Raw genomic sequence first — 22761 nt, 5'->3', positions numbered from 1 at the left:
AATTATCACCAAAAAGTAAAAAAACAAAACAAAACCTGGGTTCAGAGGCAGTTGGAACAGCCAGCTAAGCAAAGTGAAGAATAGTGGTTGTAATAGCCGAACTAGAAGATGGTCATGAGTTGGGGGCCCCATGCAGTTTGGGTGTTCTGTTTATACATAATTATATCAGGCTAATTATCAATTTATCGGATTTTCAACATGGCCAAATTTGCAAAAACTTAAACCTGAAGATTGGAGCCATGAACAGACAAGACAGATTTTTTTAATAACTTGAGAAAACAAACTAAAAAAAAAACCCCGATCAAAACAAAAAACACTGAAGGTTTAAAACCTCAAAATAATAGACACAATGCTTATAAAGTTAAGAGATTATCGTGCCAGTCGAAGCCTTGGTTTCTGCCAGTAAAATATGGGTGGAAGGGGCAGGGCTCTTTTTTGATATGTTTTGGTCTTTGAGGGAGGCCTCATCAGACTCAGGTCTGGCAGCAACCACCTGGCAACTTGCTTACGCCCGATTTGCATGACTCACCCAGGCTTGGCAACCTGCTACTGTGCAACAATAGCCACCCCATGAAAGCCAGTGTGATGTAGTGGTTGGTATTTCACTGTAGAATCCCAGAGAGCCAAGTTCAAATCCTCAATCTGCCATGGAAGCTCACTGGCTAATTTTGGGCCAGTCACCCATTGTCAGCCTAAACTGCTGCATGGAGTTGTTGTGAGGATAAAATGGAGGACAGGAAAACAATAAAAACTCCTTTGGATCCCCATTGTGGAGAAAGGCAGGGTATAAATTAAGTAAATAGTAAGTATGGCAGAGGATAGCATGCAGATACAAATTTGATTAAATGGAGGGTGGGAATGAGAAAAAGAAGCAAGGAAAGACAAGGATATGGGAACTGTAAAAAGAGGGAAAGAAATAGCGTGGGGAAGGGGATACAAGGGAATATGAAGTCCTTGTGGATTTTGTACTGTGAATCTGGGGTCAGTGGCTGCCACTGCTTAACTGTGCCATAGTTTTCCTTGGTCAAGTCTGTAAGGGAGAGGGAAGAAGGAAATGCTGAAGATTGTGAGGGAAAGCAGTAAAAGGAGAGAAGCTGTGGGGAGATGATCTAGTGGGAAAATGAGATGCCTTGTAAGTCCTTATGGGGTTCCCGTTTAAGGTACCTGTATCTTGTCTCTTAGCTTAGTATTCTGTTTGCCATCCCTAAAAACCTAAAATCAGTGACGTAGGTATAGATTTTTTATTGGGGGGGTGGGGGCCACAACCCCACATGCCCCTAGGGGCGTGGCCACACCTCCCCAAGCCCTGCCCCGGCCTCAGTGCTTATAAAAGCAGTTATCCAAGGCCAGGGATGGCAGACTCCCCTGCCCTGCCCGCCCCGCCCCCCCCCCCACTGGCTGGGCTCCCAGCTGGCAGCCAGCAGTCCCTTCCCTCCTCTCCGGGCAGAGGTGTAGCTAAAGAAAATGGAGCCTGGCCATTCTTAGTTTTGCACACACACCCTCAATGGGCGGCCGCTGTGATGCTGGAATCTACCCCCAAACAGCATCACTTTCAATGTTTAAACTGGGGACCTCAGATTCTCCCTTTAAATTCATGCCGAAGGTGGTGGATTTAAAAGAGAATCTGGAGGAATTTGGGGGATGCCTGCTGTCAGGGGTGCAGTTGTTAAACTAGCAGCAGCAAACTTTCAGGGTTTCTTTAGGAGATTCTCCTGATGATACCACCCAGGTTTGGTGAAGTTTAGTTCAGGGGGTCCAAAGTTATGGATCCTCAAAGGTGTAGCCTCCATCTTCTGTTAGCTCCCATTGGAAACAATGGGGGATTGGGGCACCCTCCCTTGGGAGTCCATAACTTTGGACCCCCTAGACCAAACCTCACCAAACCTGGGTAGTATCATCAGGAGAGTCTCCCAAACAATCACTGAGATTTTGGTGCTGCTAGCCTAAAAACCGGCCCCTGCAGGCTAAAAACTGAAAAAACACTTAAAAATACAAAAAACCCACAAACGGTGGGCGGAGCTTCAGACATGTAATGGGGAGGTTGAAACCCCCCCCCCTTACTTACATCCTTGCGTAAAATCAAGAAAAAAGTTTAACTTAGCATTGCCATAGGATTTTTGTAAAGTGAATATATGTTAGAAAAGCATGTTATACTGCTGAGCATCATATTAGTTAACCCCCATGTATGGAAGAATTGTGACCAGATGTCTCTTTCATACTAGGACCATTTTCCACTAAAAGAACTAAGTGCAGTCACGCATGTTGCAGCGGAAGTTGCAGCAGGTTTCTGCATTTTAAAATAGTGCAGATTCTCTTTCAGTGTCTAACAATCTTATTTAAGTACCCCCTTTGTTAAAATCATAATTCCCTGCACAAATCAACTTACTACTTTGAAAAAGAGTATTTATGTTGCCCCGGATGGCTACTAGCAAGACTTACCTTTTCCTATAGGGTTTCCCATTCTGCTGTGGGAAAGAAAATGGCAGATGCAACTATAGAAAAAGATAAGTCTTGCTAGTAGCTGTCTGGGGCAATATAAATTCTCTTTTTTTCAAAGTACTATGTTTAATAGTTCAGGGAATAATAGTTCAGGGAATAATGATTTTGGCGAAGGAGGCACTTATATAAAATTGTTAGACACTGAAAGAGAATTGGAAGGGAGGACACAAGATCCAGGAAGATGGGACGAATTAATTCACATATCTCCTGAGTTCTTTTGGTGGGAAAAAATATAGCTGTGGTCTGGAGGTATGTATAGGGCTTGTAAACCCTGTCATAGAGTTGTGTTCAATCAAAGTCTAATTGGTATAATACTTCAGACACCAGCTGGTGTTTGGAACCAGTTCTTCTTGTTTGGTTTGCAAAACAGACAATGGGTCTGTTTGCAGTAACCGATTTAGCAAAATTTCTTCAGCCTTGCTTTTGGTGTGTTGTATTCCAGATATTTTCAGTGAAACTGCTAAAGTGTATGGCCTTGCTCTTCTTTACATATATAATGGGGAAAAGTCACTGAACTGCATTAAATGATTCCCTACTGCTTAAGGGCAGAATCCTTCAGTGGGAGGGTTCTTTCACACAGCCAAAAACCATGGCTCCAGCCTCCTGTGTGCATACTTTTCTGAACAAGCATGTGTAGGTGAAGATTACAGCATTGTTAAATATTAACTTTAGAAATATACGCTCAACAGTTTAACATATTTAATCCTTTTTTGGACTTGTTAACAATGGGTGCTTTCCTCTGTGGATGTTGGTTTCTTCTTTTTGATTTTGAAATTTTGGTGGATGTATTGACTTATGTTATTAGGGAGTAGTTGGTGATGAGGGGTGTATGTGTGTGGAGGGGTGTTAAATACTAAAATCTTGCTTTTATTCAACTTTCATTTGATTTCTCTACATCAGACCTCCTTGCTGTGCAAATCTGCCATACATGCTGGAATAATTGCAGATGAGTTGGGTGGACAGATAAGTGTAATTCAACAGAAAGGAGCGAGTCGATATCAAGGAATTCTGGCCAATGGAATCCTTTCACAAGAGTATGTATTGTGTGTGTTAATCTTTTAATTATGTATGTGGGGGGGGGGGAGCTCAGCACCCCACCACACTACAAAGAATAGATTGAACTTTCGCTTTTCTTATTGAGTGCTAAGAAAATGATTCAATACTGTCAGGATATCTCCACTACTTGTATGTCTTGAGGGAGTGGTGATGGAACTTATCCAGAGCACAGTAGTAACCAAGAACAGCTGAGCCCTGCTTTCTATCACAAGCCTCTTCCTTGGACTGTGTGGCAAGTCAATATTTGTTCTTCCTGGTGTTGTTGGCCACCTGTCATCCAAATAACATTTTGATAAGTTGCCACCATTTGTTAGGTGTGAATTCTTACCTCTGTCTTTCCAGCCTGCCATCTACCAGTAATACTTGCCTCTCTTTCCACTGGAGACATGCTGCCTGTGGGTGGGAGCGGGTAGAATAGACTTCCTCCTCCCACTGCATTCAGAAAGTAAAATCAAGCTCTTTCCCCTTAGCAGGCAGATGCGGGAACAGAGAACTGAATGAGATCTACTTCTACTTTTATAGACAGAGAAAGTTCTCCCTAAGCTAGTGAAGACAACCTAACAATTGATGGCAAGTAGCAGTGCTGTGTACAGAAATGCTTCAGGGAATGATTTTTTTGGGTGGGAGCATCTGCTGAGTCTTATGGCTGAAAGTTACTTATTGGTTAGCCTTCTTAATCCTTTTATTTCTGCCCTATGCTTGTGTCACTGTGAAGGGTGGACATTGAGGTAACAGAGGAGCCATCATTTTTTAGGGATTATCAGTTGTCATTATTTGGCAGTGGAATTTAGTGTATCAGAGAATAGAAAGAAGTTGGTTTGAATTTTTGATTAATTTCTGAATTGGCATCTCCAGTTATGATTTATATAATGGAAGTAGAATTGTACTCATGGTTGAAGGCTTATATTGCAACTTCTTCTGGACATCTGCTGATAGTTGCAGTCTTTAACCATCATTCTTTTATACAAGAGAAGCATTCTAACTTGTAGTCATTAGCTAAAAAGAAACTTGTAGAGACCCAAGATTATAACTAAAAGCTTTGCTATTTAAAAAAAATTATTTCATTTATAGTCTGCCTGTCTTTTCACTGAGGCCAAAAGTTTGGCTTGCATTGTTTCCTCTCATCTGTTTTATCTACACAACAACCCTGTAAGGTAGGTTAGCTTGAGTGTGAGTGACTGGCCCAAGGTCACCCAGCAAGTCTCCATGGTAGAGTTGGGATTCCTAAACCTGGGTCTCCCAGACCCTAATCTGACACTCTAACCACCATAACATGCTAGCCAGCTCAAAGTATCTTTTTTTCCTAAAAGTCTTCCCATCTCATTGTGAAATAGGAGCTCATTATAACCAACTGGTAAATTTTCAGTATTGTTATTGAAACAATCCATAAATATATTAATTTTGCTGTGATATAGAAAGCAGCAGCATCAGTATCCCTCCATGGAGCGTGTAGGATTTGAGAGACCTGGTCTTGGCATTCCTGCTGCCAAGAATATATTATTTGGCCGAGATAAATAATATCTCAGTCCTCTGGCTGCAGTGATAACATCTCTAAAATGCTAACATGACATTATTTCATCACATACTGCAGATATTGTGCTTGTATGTCAGTGGCAGCAAGTTAAGTAAACTTAAAAACCGTTTTATCTTAAAATGAACTTTCTTATCTTTTAGAGTAACCCAAACTATAACAGCTCTTCTTTCCCTTTACAGTGGCTCTCTCTCAGAGAAGCGATTCATTTTTACCTCAAATGGTAAGAAATGTTCTTTTGTTTCATACATTAAAGTCTGGTCCAAGAAAACTTGTTCATATAAGGTCTATTCGTTTTTTTAAAAAAACACAAATACTGTGTATTTTTTTTTATTGAGAGGTAATTCTGCTTTTACAGAATGAATTGTTTAGTCAGTGTTCCGACATTCTCACTACTAAGATTTCTTCTTTGCTCCTCAGCCCTTTGCAGTAACAATGTGGCATTAGCTTTACTTCCTAAATGATTGGTTATGTATTTCTTGTTGGTATTTGAAATGCATGTGGAAATATAAGCTCCGCAAAATAATATATGCTTCCTTGAGAATAAATTGCCACAATGATCTATCTGGATGAGTGCTTTTGAAACTTCCGGCCTTTGTAGAGACTTTCCATATCTGTCTACTTAATGAGCAGCCTCAATGTGTTGAAACTTCTTGGCATTACATTGCTCCTGAGTCATAGTCTGGGGGATGTTTTCAGGTTGCATGGGCCTGTTGAGCCTTGCTATTCCCTGCATAAGCAGATACCAACTAATAGAAGCTGACCATGGCTGTACATTGCAGGAGATCTGTAAATAGTGCAAAAAATGATCTTCAGAGTTGTCACTACTGATCTTCTTGTTGAGGAACCTCTGATGCCTTTTGGAGGAATCCCAGGGTTGAAAGCTTGGAACAGGCTGAAAGCTACTGACCTTGCCCGTTACTGTCAATCCAGCCTGGTCCATGTTCTGTAAAGTATGCTTTGTCCTCTGCTCTAGTGGCAATTCGAACATTATACTGCCAGAGCATTTCACTCAGGGCACGCCAAAACAATTATGTGGTTTCTGCCCCTAAATCCTGATTCAACAAAATAACTAATTGTGTCCTAGCATCAGCACCATGTTCTGTACTTGGAAATCATTTCTTTTTCCCTAACTGGCATTAGTTGTAAGTGTTTTGAGGAAACTCTTCATGATGGGCAAGAATTATGTTCAGCAGCACGTATTCTACATTTGGGGTACAGTGATGTCCTCACTAAGATGCACAGGACAACGAGTAGAGCTCTGTAACTATGGGAACACATAAATATTTGCTATAGATGTCAGTCCTAAGACATTGTTCCCTTCACACTCCTCTCTGGCTACTGTAGGAGTTTTCCCTTGTTGTGTTGCTTTTTTCCTCTGTTGCACTTGCATGTGTGCAGGATCACAGTTTGTGAGGGAGTCCTTGCACCCGCAGTTTGTGAGGGAGTCCTTGCACAAGTGCTAGCTGCCAGAGGGAACAAGTGCTACAGTAGTAGAAAGCTTCTGCAATGGCAGGAAAGAAACCCAAGGGTAATGATGTCATAGATCCAGGTCACTGAATTTAATGAGCTATTGAGGAATACAATTAATTTTGCTAAGTTGATGGCTTTTTATATTGGATTAGATCCTACACACTGCTGGGCAGACCTTTCTCACAGCACTCACAGGGGTCTGCTGGGGGAAGAGGAAGACAAAACAGTTTGGTTCCACCAGTTCCTTCCATTGGGAGTGCGTGGAATCCAAAGATGGTTTTGCTGTTAGCTAATGCAGCATTCGCCTGAGCAGTACAAACAAGACTTCGTTTTTCATTATTGAACGTTAAGGTTGTGATGAATCGCTGAGCTTAGAAGGAAGAGACACTTCCAACATCCTGTTTACTGCATCCTCATCCTGGGATGAAACCAATGAAATTGGGGAGTTGGTTCAGTGGTCTGCAGATAAGGCTTGGCTCAAAATTCAAGGACCGTCCTGGGCAGCAAACCAGAGCAATCACCGACAGTGGCTGGAAATAGATCTGGGAGAGAGAAAAAGAATAACAGGTCAGTTGTCTATTGATCGTTAGATGTGCATGCAGTATGTTATTGCAAAGTATCTGTTGTGGTCAGGATTTAACATTTACAACAAGTTCTCTTACCATTCCTGTTAGTTAGGCCATTGACGGCTCACAGACTGTGACTCAGCTACTGGGGGTTGTAGCAGCACACTCTGTCAGGTCTGCAGGTCTGTCCTCTGCAAAGCTAGTCTGGATGCTGTCTCCTGAGGGGTGGGACACCCCATAAGTTGCTGAGGTGGATAAAGCATTTAGTCAGGCCTAAATGTTTTGTGGGAGACTCCTTTCTTCCACAAGACAACCACTGCTCCTAATGAAGCCAGTCAGAATGTTAGTCACAACAACTGCAGTGCCTTGGTCGGATCTGAGAGACTGCCCCTCCCTTTATCCCATAGCCATAGGGCAGGGGTAGGGAACCTGCGGCTCTCCAGATGTTCAGGAACTACAATTCCCATCAGCCCCTACCAGCATGGCCAATTGGCCATGCTGACAGAGGCTGATGGGAATTGTAGTTCCTGAACATCTGGAGAGCCGCAGGTTCCCTACCCCTGCATAGGGTAACATAAAGCCGTTCCTTTTGAAGTTTAAAGGGAACAGCTCCTATGTTTTGTGAGACTCGGGGGGGGGGGTATTTTTTAAGGCAGAGCAACAGCATTTTCAGAGTAGCTTCAGGTGACACTCCCTGTGAAGGCTGAGTCAGGGAGTCAAATTTCATGGGCCCCCAAATACTCATCTGTTGTTTCCAATGGAGGATGGTTGGGGCACCCATTTTTTGGGGTCCATAAAATAGACTCCTGACCCAATCTTCACCAAACTTGGAGGTTTTGTAAGGAGAGTCACCTGCAACTATGCTTAAAATTTAGTGGCTCTGCCTTTAGAAATTGCCCCTGCCAGAGCCCCACAAAAATTTCCTATGGGGTTTAAGCCCCCCCCCCCCTCCAATTTTTTTTGACTATTCCAAAAAGCCAGGAAAAAAAATGTGGGTAGCGGGATTCAACTTTTTTATTTTCTGAAAAAATTCCACTCTGTTAAACTTGAATCCAAAAAATACCAATAAAAATAAATGGTGCCCACTCCTAGTTAGAGCTTCAAACTAGGACCTGTCAGACACTGGTTTGAATCGCCACTGTGCAATGGAAGCTCACTGGGTAACTTTCATTCATTTGCACATTCTCAGTGTTAACTTAGGATACAGGAGGAGAGACTAGAATTTTGTCAAGTGTTTTGAATTCCCATTATGGAGAAAGGCAGGGGTATAAATGAGACAGTTGGAGATTGAAGGGGGGGCAGATAAAAGTAGATGGGTGGGTAGGCAAGCAGGGAGAGAAGCCCTGCAAGCAGGGAGCTGAGCCCTGCATGGATCATTACCCCTTCCATACTTCCCAAGACACCCATTCCATACTTCCCAAGACACTTCCCATTACCCCTTCCATACTTCCCAAGACACGCAGAGCTTGGGAAAAAGAAGAAGAGTTTGGATTTATATCCCCCCTTTCTCTCCTGTAAGGAGACTCAAAGGGGCTTACAATCTCCTTTCCCTTCCCCCCACAACAAACACCCTGTGAGGTGGGGGGGCTGAGAGAGCTCTGAAGAACTGACTAGCCCAAGGTCACCCAGCTGTTGGAGTGCACAAGCTAATCTGGTTCTCCAGGTTAGAGTGCACCTCCTCTTGACCACTACACCATGCTGGGAAATGAAGGGTTCAGATATAGAAGTCCCACATGGAGGATCGTTGCTCACCAGGGCTTGGGAAACAAGGGATGGGGTGGGGGAGAGTTAGCAGAGCTTGGGAAACAAGCAGGGGTAGGGAAAAGAGCCTGATTGGATCGTTGCCCCTTCCATGTTTCCTAAGCCACAGAGAAATGGGAAATGATGGGGGGGGGATCATTGCCCCTCCCATGCTTCCGAAGTCCTGCATGGCTTGGAAAGCAGGGAGGGGGGCAGAGATGGCCTGATACTCCTTGTGGGGCTCAGCGAGCTGAGTCCTGCAGGGAGGATTGTTAACCTTCTGTGCTTTCAACTACTGCATGGCTTGGAAAGCAGGAAGGGGGGCGTAGGGGGTCCTATCCTCCATATTGGGCTTCATTGAGGATTGGGCTCTCTCTTCCCCCATCCCTGCATCCCAAGCCACATAGGACTTTCTCCATTCATTGTTACTCAGGGCGATATGCCAATGTGGTGGATATAAAATCATTTGAAGCTAAGGTTTTCAAATAGAGACATCTCTTTCCTTCTGTTCCAGAGAATAATTTTAATCCTGTTTTAAAGGGAAAAGTTGTGCTAACTTGTTTAATAATGAACAAATGAAAACACATTTTTATTTTCTGTTTTATCACAAGGAATTAGAACAACAGGTTCTACGATGCTTAATTTTAACTTCTATGTTAAGACGTTTATTGTGAGCTATAAAAATAATTCAAAATGGAGGACTTACAAAGAAATTCTGAGCAATGAAGAAAAGGTAACTGGGGTGGGAGAAGGAGCCTTTTTTTCTTCTTTGAGCCCTCTGTTTTCACTTTATGTCTGTCCTTTGCAGATTACAGTGCTTGGGTTTAAGCTGGGAAATCGGTCCGTTGTTAACTGAGAAGGCCTTAAACACTGCTGCAGTGCTTTGGAACACAGAAACCTTGATAAGAAAGCTGGAGGCTCCTCCTCACTTCAGGAGGCTGGATAAGCATTTCCCCCAGATAATTAAGAGATTATTTTGGCTAGACGAAGCTAAGAAAAGTATGACTAGTGGGGCAGGGTGGGGGAGGGGTTATGGGTCTCAAAGGATAAAGGAATCTAAAGTGCTTTCTTTGTTCAGTTCTTTCTTCATTGAATCAGAAAGGGTGTCAGAGTTGGGGAAACTTTAACTGTCGTCTGAACTGATCACTGCCAGTTAAATTAAACCTGGAGGCCATTAGTAGAATCAGAGTGTCCATGGGGAGATATTCTGCCCTCTGTCTACAGATTGGGGGCAACATATGTGTTTATCCTAGTGAGCAACATGTACACAGGATGACATTGGGAATACATCCTACTTACGTACTTGACATTGTTAAGTTTCCATGAATGTAAAATGTACCAAACTATTTCTCAGCCTAGCCATTTTCATCATCACATTTTCACATCTGTTCTTTAAAGATTATGAACTGTTCTTGTTGCTTTGAAAGCTGCAATCAGCTTTATCAATCTTGGCACATAAAGCACTTGGATCATTTAGTTATCTACAGTGAGAATTTGAGGGGCTTGAGGTTAATCATTTACAAAGATATTTGTTTTCAAGTTCATTCAGAAGAAAACGTATTTTTTGCCCTTTAATATAATATCCTGCATTAAGAATTCCTTTCCCAAGTTCAAATCTCCCATGTGTCTTCCCATGTCATACAGTTTCAGTTGAATCCGAAGATTTTTCTTCACTCTGCTTCCATTGTTGAAAAGTCAACTAATGGCATGCCATTATAGTGTGTCTGCAAAGCAGTTATTTTACAAAGTCTTTTCATGTATTTGTATAAATATGATACTTAATAGTAGGCCTTCTGGCAAAACTTTTTGTAGCAAAACGAAATAAATCCTTAGGCATTTTTTTGTAACATGGTTCTCATTCTATTTGTGTTCACATCCTCCCTGTGTTTCTGGTTTGACTGCACAAATTGCTTCATAGCTAGGTCTGTAGGTATGTAGATTCACACAGGTATGTAAATTCACACAGGTATGTAGATTCACACAGCATGGAAAGGAGGGATATAAATGACCAAGCTTGGGCTGCCTCCATTGTCTTACTGTCCTGAACATTTCCCTCCCCCTTTCTCCTGCCTTAGAGTAAAGGCCTTGAGGCCTCTGTACTATCACCTTCAAATCCTTGGATACCCAATTTTATTGTGTGTGTTTGTGTATAGTTTTAGCATGTCTTATTTTTTGTTGGTTGCTCTAAATATGTGTAAACTAAATACATTTTGATTTTTTTTCAGGTATTCGAAGCCAACTCTAATCATAGAGACATCGTCAGGAATAATTTATTTCCTCCTATAGTGGCCCGGTATGTGAGGATTGTTCCACAGAGCTGGCACAAAAAAATAGCTCTGAAGGTGGAACTGATTGGTTGTCGCATAGCACAAGGTAAACAGCTTTTTGTGAAAGACAATGGACTTGCGTGTCCCAAAAATGTGTTGAGGTTTAATATGTTTCATCATCTGTTTTACAGTTAACAGCTCATTTATACCTCCACTCCGGCAAAGCCCAAGTCAGAGTCCAGGCATTTCAGTTAGAAAAGAAGATAAAAGTATTACAGAACACATACCTTCAGCCGAAAGCAATTTAGGTAATATAATATAGTCTTCATCTTGACCATGTTCTTATCCTTTTGTGTCTGTGACTGTCTGTGATATCTGAGGAAGTCACACATAACTTTGGTGTGGAAGAGGGCCTTTAAAAATGACTGCATGGACCGGTTTTTACATCATTTTACCTGCTCTTCAAAAAAATTTGAAGAGAATTGGCAAACTAACTGAAAAGGAAAGTATTTCAAAATGCCTAAATATCAAAGACAGCTTTTAAATGCCGAAAAATAAGGTGTGATCAAGATGTGTTTTGAATAAATTGCTTCAACTGAAAATACCCTCCCTCAAGTCCCTGACCACCAAATCACTGTAGTAGTGGGCGGGGATGTAGCTTTATAAAACAGCCCCCCCCCCCACAGCTGCTTCCCCAAACTCCACGGGGCAGGGGTGCAGTTGAACGCCAGTAAACGCGGCTCACCCTGCCCCCAAATACCATGTGGAGCTCGGGAACAGGGCCAGTCAGGCTTACCCTACTCTAATCTCCACATGTAGTTTGGGAATGGGGCCAGCCTGCTGCCATTGCCCTGAACTCCACAGGGAGCTCAGGAGCACCATGGGCCCATTTGATGCTTACCTTGGCTATCCCAGATCCATCTTTAAACTGCAGGCTTCTCTGAGGCCAGGATCAAAATGAGAATAGGGGGCTGACCAGCTTCAGCGTTATTCTGTTGGCTCCACCAGGCACCACCTGGTCATGGATTCCAAAGCAAGGCTCTGCTTGGATTATCTCAGAACCAAGGCTGGGTCACATCAGTGGAGGCAATCCAGTGAGCTTTCATCTGAGTCGGATTTGTAACAAACTTGTTTCTTTTTGCAATTAAATAAAGCCACCTTGTTGCACAAGAGTGATCTTGTGAAATTCTTCTTAAGTTGCGTGTATATTGGTACAATGGCCAAAAGTCTGTATACATATCACCCAGTTTTCAAAGCATTGTTTTCACTATATTATATGTAGCTTTTTTACTTTTAAGGATGGAAACTTGCTGCCATTGTAGTTCCAGTCCTGGTGGTGTTTTTCCTGTTCCTGATATGTGGAGTTTCTATCTATGCTGCTGTACAAAAGTAGGTCACCTTCATTTTTCAGAGTTGGGGAGCATAATATATTTTTTTAAATTGCAGTTTTGGACACATGCAGCCTCTTTGTTAGCTGCATTTGGTTCAAGAATAATTGGCCTCTCTGTCATTCCATTCTAGTATAATCACGATGGTTCTCTTCATGATTTGGTAGCACAATGGGAAAGTAACTTAAACCTGGATTTGTATCCAGGATTCTTGCCCATTTGTTGTTTCAGGTTTCATTCCCAGATTTTCTAAATAGGCTACCTCTGGTAGCAAAGCTAGCACAATACAGTGCCTGAAACCCTGAACTGATGCTTGATATGCCAATTAAGACTTACAGTAAATATAACAGTACAGCTGAAATAAACTACTGTGTTCCTTCACCCTTTTTCTTCATTATAGGAGAGAAAAAGGAGTTGCTTATTGCTCAAGCGACACCAGGAAAAAAGGTTTGTGTAAAATTTTCATGTCTAACTATGCGGCATGACAGCAAGAGAATAACAGCAGTAGAATAAAATGTCATATCTTGTTTTTACAAGCCCTTAATTATGTAATATTTTGGAGTGCAATGGGTATGACCCCTCCCCTAAAGTTGTATTATCAACCTTACCCCTAAACCTGCACCTCAGCCTTGTCTAGTGTCTTTTCATTCATATGATGCAGAAACCCACAGAATACAGTTGCAGCAGTTTCTGTGTTTATTTTAAGAATGTCTAGCCTTTTTGGTCCTTGGAATCCCTGCATAGTGAGTTCACAAATCTGGGGGGCGGGGGGGGGCGCGCAGTGAAACCCAATTTCATGGAAAAAATAATGATGCTGTGGAAAATCTTTCTCCAAGGATTTTTGGACAGGGGTTTTTTTTGTGTGGATTAGCAGTCTTGTTCTCTCCCACAAATCTGCTTTCAAAAGATCATCAGCAAATCCATATTCAGCATTGGTACCAAAATCTCAGCAGCAGGCTGCTATTGAGAAGGACTGTGTCAGAGAAGGCTAAATGAAAAGCAGAGAAACTTTAAAACATGTTTAAAGTTTTCACAAAGGTATCCTAAAACTAAATGCATGGTGGTATGTGACCTGCACATGAACATTTTAAATACTATACTCTGTTTCACATAGAGATGTTAGTAAATTGTATATTCCTCCACCACATGCCAGATCTTGTTTATTGTAGAATGCTCTGCCTAGGTCCTAGTGCCTACCTCACCCTGCTCCCCGCATCCTTTTGAAAGTAAAAATACACTTTGGCATAAATGCTCTTGTATTAAAGTACCATGTTCAATAATGCACAAAATGGCAGTGCGTAAAAATGAATGGTAATTCTCATATTTGCTCGGGACTATATTCTAATACAGAATCATTTTCTCAACTGTTGCACCTGAAGTGACCGAACTAACATCTTTATGTGAAACAGAGTATAGCAATTTAATACTATTCTTTTACATATTTTTCCTAGAGAACAAAAGTAAAACAACATATGTCTAGTTAGCTTCCCTTTACTTTTCTGAAAGCATAAATCTTATTTTAATACATTCTGCCTTCTTACTTGTGTGCTAATTCCTTTTATGAAAAAACAATGTTAGATTTTCTCTATCAACCTTTTTTATTTTTTGCCTTTTAAATGTAAAATTATTGGGACTTAAACTTTGGTTTCTCTCCTAGGTTGGTGGAAACAAATCAAACAACCCTTTGTCAGACATCAATCTACTGAGTTCACCATCAGTTATAATAATGAGAAGGAAACCCCACAAAAGCTAGATCTGGTCACGAGAGACTTGGCAGGTAACTCACTCATTGTGTAGAAATGTAATTGAGCAAGAAATGAAACTGCCATCAGTAACTCAAGAAAGTAAGCTACATGGTGCAGTAAAATGAAGGCATAATAGCATGCTTAGAGAGCTTTTCTCATACAACAATGGCAGATATGAAAAGTGGAGCTAAAATGGGCAGCTTTGAAAGGAAATATTATTTTTAAAATGTGAGCATTTGTCTGAGTAATAATATTATTGTTTTACCGTACTTATGAGTAGCAGTTTGAGAGGGAGCTGCTGAGAGTACCTGCTGTCCAGCTAGATATCCGTTGGAGGGCTCTCCAGGTTTGCTTCTGGAAACAGGCTAAACATCATGATCCGAAAAGAAAAGAAAGAAAATGACCTGTAATTATGATCTGTTAGTGTAAGGAGTTAACACAGGCTGAGTGACTGGAATGTTATGCTGGGGTTTCTTTTCTGTCTTTATGTCATCATATTCCTTGAGACTTGGACTGAGTTCAAGAGGCTATAAACTTTCTGTACAGAAAGATGGGAGAGAAGGCAACTAAACTGCCCTTCCACCTCTTGTGCTGTTTTAGTGGAGTTCTCTATCCCTGTGTGCTCCAGATTCTGGGATCCCGCACATACATTGACATGGTAACTTCTGATGTTCTAAAGGTGTAGGGGGGAAGCCGTTTCTCTCCACCTTTCACTGTTTCTCTCCACCTCCTATTTATATGTCTGAATTGTTTCTCAGAAATGTTCTGCAGAAACACTGATTCAATCATTCTCATCAAACATTTTTGTGGAAGATTCTTCCACATCCATTTGCCAATAAAACTGAAGAACAGTACTTAACTGTAATTTATCTCTAATTCCATGCAGTAAATGGGTGGTCATTTGCCTGTTTTCTATCTAGCAGCCAAAACATGCAATATATATGTATTAACCAGGCACTCTTGCTTGTGGCACCCTCTTGCCTGAATAAGCTAGAGCCACTGATTTTGAAATGGTAATGCAGAATTCCTGTTCTTGACCATTCAAGGCTGGGATTATCTGCTGGGGCTAAGAGCTGGTTCTGTCCTGGGTGTTGATACTGAATGGTCTTCTATCACTATAGAGCTGAATTGTACATTGGTTGCTGGTTAAGAACTGCTTTTCCTCACAAGTTGCAGGACTCGGAGCATGTTCCACCAGCACAATAATGAGGCATGTTGCTGAAAGCTTAATAATATCGTGGCCCTGGCCATTAGTCAACCTGAATTAAGTTGGTAGTTGCCTTTATGCGTTAGCCTGAATGACTTTCAGAGCTGCCTCTTCTTTTTCCTTCTAGATTACCAACAGCCTCTCATGATAGGAACTGAGACAGTAACACGGAAGGGATCCACTTTCAAGCCAATGGACACAGAGGATGAGAAGAAAGGCAGCACAGACATTGAGAATCACTACCTCTACCCCCATAGAATTCATCGCCATGATTATGCACTGCCTCTGACTCATCAGGAGCCTGAATATGCTACTCCTATTATAGAGCGGCATATAGGAAGAGAGAATGTTTTGCCTTCTGAGACTTGCCACAACATTCCTGCTGTTTCTTCTACTCAAAAACATTCTCGAACTGCAGGCAGTTTCTCTGCCTCATGCCAGGCTGATGCTGGGAATGGAGATTACAAAATGCCCCAAAGTCAAAAGGACTATGATAAGCCAAAACTCAATAATACTTTAACTGCAATAGACTCTGGTACTAGCTATAAAATCCCCCGAACTAGTTCCTTGGCAAGTGAAGGCTATTCAACACCCAGATACTGCTTAAAACCAATAAATCAGACTGCAGTGACAGCTCTCCTTTAATCCACAATTCAAAAGAATTTGTGTCTCTGTGGTCTGGACTCTGAAATGGACAACTTACAGTGAATGTTGTTTTTGTGCAAGAATATTGAAATATTTAAGTGAAGGTGAGTGTGCTGTTCATGCCAGCTTTCACCATCAAAAGCCTACACAGTGATATTGGTGCTCTGTTCTAATATGTGCAATTACTACATACTTTTTTAATTTGAGAAAAAGATAACTTAAAAGATGTTTAAGCCTGTTTTTATTATGTGTTTGAGTTCTGTAATGCCCACTGCAATCGTCAACTGCTGTCTTCTCAGTTGAACAAATACTGGAGCTAAAAGGTTCCATTTTGTTCAGGGTGGAACCTTCTAGTATAAGCAGTCTCTCTAGAGTTGGAACCCACTTCCGCTGGATAAAGAGTTCCTGGCACCTGTGGAAGGCTCTGTGTGTTGGAGGAAGGATCTGTCATTAGTAAGATGAAACAGAACCTTTCATCTCACTACCACACTAGGCCCGCCCTGCAACCCTAAGCATACATTCTAAGAAAGTATTTCAGAAATAAGTATGCAGAACTAGATGTACTTCAGACTTTAAAAGTAAAATTCTCTACCCTGGCTGTCCAAATTCTCTGCCAAAACTCCCCAATTCAACTGTTCAGTGTGGATAGGCGACAAGATTCTATTGGCATTACTTATGCTGAATTTATTGATAATGGGAGAGGGCAAGGCCCCGAAATCATACCCATCACTTTTTTGTAAGAATAACATGGGAGGCCCTGTCAAAAGTCCTACTGAAATCAAGGTAATCTACATCCAGAACATTCCCTTTATCTACTAAGCTTGTGACTAGATACAATGAGTCTGGCATGACTTGTTTTTGAGAAACCCATGGCTTTTAGTGATTATGGAACAGTTTGTGGTCTGAAGAAGAAACTTCAAAACGGCTCCCAGTAACCTGGTGCTGAAATAAATAATGCCCTGTAATGATACCAGCATGGGCTCTCCCCGCTCTGCCAAATAATTGGTCCAGTCGTGTTTTCTTAGAGAACCACTTTTCCATTTCACTACTTTTTAAAAATACCCCGAAGGACTGAAGTATTTGGATAGTCATCTTATTAGGAGTCAGATTGCTCTTACAATGATTTGTGGTAGGATGTTATTTTACCATTCTAAAAATATATCGTTATAGTCAGGTAATAACTGTCTATAAGGATAACTGAGGATAACTGAGGAAGGATAACTAAGGAAAACATAGATCCTCTCTGAGAAACTAATATTAGTTTTGATAAGGAAGGATGCCAGGGTGTCTTCATGTTATCTCCAACAGCATCATCTGAAAAGCTACAGTTAGAGGTGTTACCCTCCCCCTCCCCCTCCAGTGTTAAGGCTGTGAAGGTTTGTATTTTAGTGCTATGGTTATCAAGGTTTTATTTTCTTACCACAACACTTTCTAATCAAGATGTATGCATATTGTCCTGCATTTCATGACATGAGACAGAAAAACCACCTGCAAGAAACAACACACACAAATACATTGCACAGATTTCCCTTAAGGTAGCTTTCCTTCATGTTTATGCCTAAGCCATTTATCCTGAAGTTTGATAAAATGTGAACAGCACAACTTGAATAAACATTATTCCAGTCTCACATGAGGATCCCATTCCCAATTAGTCAGTACTTCCCCAGCACACATTTACATAGTGAATGGGGTGTCTGATCACTACAGTTGTGCCAGAGGTGTGCCTAAAACACTTTTACATGCAAAAGGCAATCTCCTAGGTTTTTTTAAATTTCCAAATACTCTCATGCTGCTTCAGTTCTCACTCCAGAAGTTCTCTTAATTATCACAAGCAGCATTTTGTGGATATAACGAGGACTGTGGGATGGGAGAGCTGGCGGCTGCTCATGATTTGTATGTGGATAAAATTTGCAATAACCCTGAAATAGGATTTTGCTGCCCCCTTGAGACAACAATTAAATATTTCTAACGTTATCTGGAACTGACAGTATTGTATTATGCATGACACATTTCAAATTATTTAATTAGATTGCCACTCTAGCTTTTAATTTTTTAATAAATGCTTACTGACTTATGAAACATTTTGAGAATTGAAACATTTTGAGAATTTTCACTGCAATGGAAAGGCAGCAGTGAAATAACTTATCAAATAACTTGTCAAATATAAATAACTTATCAAATAGACTGACATACAGATCTTTTCTGCTTTTGCTCCAAGCAGGCATCCCAAAAGTTTTCTGTTTACTACTTACACTACTTTGGCAGCTATATCCTTCCTGTCTCCCACCCCCAACCCCACCAATCAACCCGGGCCCATGGAACAGCTGTTCTGCAGGGCCCCAGAAGCCTCCCACTCACACCCCCAACAGCTAGCCTCAGTCCAAACAGTTGTTTCATAGACCCACAGAAGCTTTCCTGCCTCCCACCCCCACAAGCCAGCCCTGTTCTGTGGGCAGCAGAAGCTCTCCTGCTCCCCCATCCCAAGCATCCCTATTCCACCCTCCCCTCACCGCCTCACCTTTCAACCCTCCCACCACCCCAAGCCTCACCTTGCCACCCATTCCAAGCCACTCCTCTCCACCCTCTCCCTATCCTCACCTTCCCACCTGCCCCAAGCCACAAACCCAGAACCAGGTAGGTGGCAAGCATCACACCAGGAGCAGGGGCCCTCGCCATAGCCCCAGTGAAATCCATTGCAGGGGGAGATGCTTCCTCTTCCACCATTTGCTAGAGCTCATTATATCTCACCCTCAATGGGCTTTGCTGCTAGTAATGTAATAAAAGTATTCTCAACACCATTTCTAAACAAACACTAATCAAAACTGCAATATGCTTCCAAAACCCAATTACCTGTGGACAATGTCAACATATGTGGAAAAAATCTGCAGATTCTTGATTACAGTACCACCGTGAGCCTGTACTATGTTTAGTAATTAATTTAGGGGTTAGAGAAAGCTGATGTACCATCTTACATTAGTTTTCCATAAAATTAAGGCAAACAGTAAACCTTGATCCTACTATTAATGCAAAATCCTATACTCCTGTTAGTGTTTCATATCTACACAATTTTGTTCAAATTTTGGTGTTTCCATTAGTTCTTTGCTAATTCCTTGCTTATGTATCACAGAGAATAATGATTTGCATTTCTCAAAAGCAGTTGTCTTAAATTATTACCATCACCAGTTAAACTAATTGAATAACTTCTAATTGGACAATAGTCAGAACTATAGTATCTGATCATTACTTCTCCTACAGTTTCATAAGTGATTATACTTCCACAGACTATTGAAGTATCATATGAATCTGATTTGCATGCTTCCCACAACACAAGCCTTTATTGGCATATATTTGCATGCTTCCCATTTTGACCATGATAGCAATTAAGAATTGTGAAGCAGATCTAAACCACTGGCAATCTGACGCAAATGATGAAATTTCTGGACATACTCTTATCTTATGTCTCTCCCAGGCAACTAAAACGTTATCAATTACTGGATTCCATTTATTATACACCCTTTTTCTTCTTTTTGAAGTGGCCCATAAAAAGTTCTTAACAGCTTTTTAATGTCAGTTTGTTCAACAACTAACACATTTGATCTATTCTTCAAGTTTCATTCATGCTGAAAACCAGCTTAGCTTAACAGCACCTGATATGCCTTTATATTTGGAATGTTTAACCTCACTTTAGACCATTTTGATTCAGCTAAATTCTATTTGATCTTGAGGTGTTAAACCCTCCAAATGAATTTTCTGCCACTCCTTTAATTTCTTATCCCCTATTACTATTGGGATATGAAGAAGAAGCAAGCCTTTATTGGCATAGACAACAGTACAACAGTAATAAAAAAACAGATTAAAACAGATTTAAAAAGCATGTACAATAATGGGACAGGCTCGAGAGGAAATCTATACTTCTGCGTTTCTAGTGAATTTCCAGGAGAAAGTCTGCCACTTAACTTCTGTGCAAGGAGAGAAGGACTCTCCAGGGTTGTCCAAGCAATGGTAGTGTAATCTGAATTAAATAGGGGAGATGGGGTAAATGTAAAGGAGTAAGATTCACATACTTGGCTCTGATTTCCTTGAATCTGAGACAGTGTAGTAATTGGTGGGCCAGAGATTCAACTGGAGCTGGCATTGTTACCATACTTGTGGGGCACAATCTTTTAGCCTTTTCTTGCTTATTAGCCAATCTGCCATGTAAGCAAGCTGGTGCAGAAGGCATATTATAAACCTGTGGCAAGCATTATGGCTCTCTCTTTGAACAGGGTTTTGATTAAGCTCTAATACAGGTAGTGTGCCAAGTGGCCCCGTTCAAATGGGAGAGAAATACAGGGGAGCACGCTTTCTTGGCTGCGTGATTAGGGTAGAGAACTCTCTATCCACATAGTTCTGACCCTTTAAATTTCCTACTAAGCTTCTTGAATAGGACAAAGGGAAGAGTGAATCCACTGGCAATCCAATAGAGGCCATTTTTCTTCAATCATGTGAAAACCAGGGGGGGTTGGAATGGGTGTCAGAGAGCAGAACCCAGGTTTTGGACCAGAGAATTACAGTCTGAGAGAAAAAGTGAATCTGACGAGAAAGCCAGAATCTATAAAAGTCCTCAGCCAAGCCGCAGTTGATTCCAAGAGAGTTTCCTGACCCTGAATCTCCAGACAAAAAAGAGGCTGCATAGGGCACACGCAATTTTGGGAGTATCCGTAGCTATCTTGTGAAAAAATTTGGATTGCAGAGAATTCAAGGAGTGGTTAATAGCTTGAATCCAGATTGGGACTCCGTAAAGCAATCTTGAGGCGACTTTGGCATTGAAAAATTTGAGGGCAGGAGGGATAAAGGAATGGCCACTGCTGTAAAAGAAACGTAGTAATGCTGACATACTGTTAGATGTAGCTAGGAGAGCGGCCTTCCTCTGGGTTGCCCATGAAAGGTTAAAGGAGAATAAGAGGCCAAGGCAATCTGAGTGGGTGGGGGGGAATGAATCAGAGCTGGAGCACAGCTGTTCCAGCGCAATTGCCCCCCCCCCACCGCCAGTGTTAATGGAATTTACACTGGCAGGGAGGGCAAATAGGCAGGAGGGCACCATGGAATTCTGTGGCACCCAACCTGGAAGAATTTGTGCCCTGCAGAGCTGTGGCGTTCTAAAGCTGGATGGTGGCATGGCTGGGGGACAAGTTAGGGGTGTTCCTGTGGGTGGAGCAGACTTTAGCCACCTTCCATTGGGCTTTCAAGCCAGAAATTTTGATTAATCAATCAATATTAATCTTACAATATAAAACTTCAAAAATAAATGACATTTCGATAGTTACCTGATTAATGTTTTAAAAATTTGTATACCATCTGCATGTAGCATGCTGAGAAGTTATTGTATTCAAACTAGATATTAAATCTGAGATCTCGTATTTAGAATTGCTATGCTGAACCTTTGAATAGCAACCTATGTTTAAAGGTAGTATTTCAACAGCCCAGGAACTTCCCAAACCCTGGCCAGTTAGAAAAAAGGCTGAGGGATGTAATTATGGAGAAAAAGGCATTTATGTTCATGGAACGCTGAACGGTTCCTGATTTTGGAAAAGAAAAAAAGCAATTAGAGCCCCTTCTCCGGGTGATGTAGCAGAATAATGCACTTTCGCAACTCCCACTTTTACAATTGTTTGCAAGTGTAATTTTTGCTATTCCACATTAGCACGGTAAAAATCCAGCTGCAAAGTGCATTGAAAGTGGATTGAAAGGTGCATTTATTTTTGCATGTAATGCGAGAAAAAAAAAGGTCCCTAGAGAACTGTGTTCAAAGTACTCGTTAGCTTGTGGACAAATGTAGGCTTCCATATTATCATCCCTCTTCAGATGGAACAAAGGTAGATAAGAACATGCTTCTAGACTTTGAGAGCAGAAATTATTAGTGGACTCAAAGGAGTCATCTGTAGGTTCCCCAGAACACTGTTAAATAGGGGTTGTACGAAGAGATACAGGCTCCCTTTGGACAGAGTAAAATGCAGCACCCTAATATGAGAAACACCCTCATCTAGATATCCCAGGCTAGCCCAGTCTCCTCATAGCTCAGAAGCTAAACAGGATCAGCCTTGCTAGAATTTGGATGGAATATCAGGGTTGTAACATGGAGGCAGGCAATGACAGGCCACCTCTAAATGTGTATTGCCTTGAAAACCTCACTGGGGTCAGATGTGGCTTAATGGCAAAAAAAAAAGAAATACTTTAAATGATTTATTGCTAAAGAAAGCATTGTTCACTTGTACAAGTAACACTGGGGGAACAATTTCTTTTTCATAAATTGCTCCGTGTTATTTCCCATATCAAGGCCCAATGTGCAAGAATCACTGTATCTCGTAATATAGTGAAGGATAACCAAATCCGTGCAATTCTCCAAACTTAGAACACGCATTTAAAAACTAACTTGAGTTAGGGTAACATTTTGGGTTGATGAGAGGACGAGACAGCAAGGAGTGGGGAGACGAGGAAGAAAAGAGACTTGAAACTAGTGGCAAGAAGAAAAGAAGGGTTTTCCCTCCCCTTGCAATTCCTCACATGTCCTGCAATTGTGATTGAATTTCCAACAAGGTAAAAAATGATACTAACTGTGCAACATTTTTAGGTGTCTTTGTAAACTTAAACATAAATTTTAAAAA

General features: G+C 41.3%; 1 protein-coding gene across 1 annotated transcript in view; it reads left to right on the top strand.

Annotated features, from left to right (window-relative positions):
- Window positions 1-17116, top strand: part of DCBLD1 (discoidin, CUB and LCCL domain containing 1) — a 40288-nt gene extending 23172 nt beyond the window's left edge. Inside the window, exons 6-15 of the mRNA XM_048492253.1 lie at window positions 3400-3533; window positions 5269-5309; window positions 6911-7126; window positions 9477-9598; window positions 11091-11238; window positions 11324-11440; window positions 12431-12521; window positions 12921-12967; window positions 14178-14297; window positions 15600-17116. Coding sequence (XP_048348210.1) covers window positions 3400-3533; window positions 5269-5309; window positions 6911-7126; window positions 9477-9598; window positions 11091-11238; window positions 11324-11440; window positions 12431-12521; window positions 12921-12967; window positions 14178-14297; window positions 15600-16117 — 1554 coding nt within the window. The 3' untranslated portion in view covers window positions 16118-17116. The remainder of the gene's footprint in view (window positions 1-3399; window positions 3534-5268; window positions 5310-6910; window positions 7127-9476; window positions 9599-11090; window positions 11239-11323; window positions 11441-12430; window positions 12522-12920; window positions 12968-14177; window positions 14298-15599) is intronic.
- Window positions 17117-22761: the final 5645 nt, after the last annotated feature.

The sequence above is a fragment of the Sphaerodactylus townsendi genome, linkage group LG01 (genome assembly GCF_021028975.2).
Source record: "Sphaerodactylus townsendi isolate TG3544 linkage group LG01, MPM_Stown_v2.3, whole genome shotgun sequence".
Taxonomy (NCBI): Eukaryota; Metazoa; Chordata; class Lepidosauria; order Squamata; family Sphaerodactylidae; genus Sphaerodactylus; species Sphaerodactylus townsendi.
Note: the sequence above shows the minus strand (reverse complement) of the source record. Positions and strands in the feature narration are given on the sequence as shown.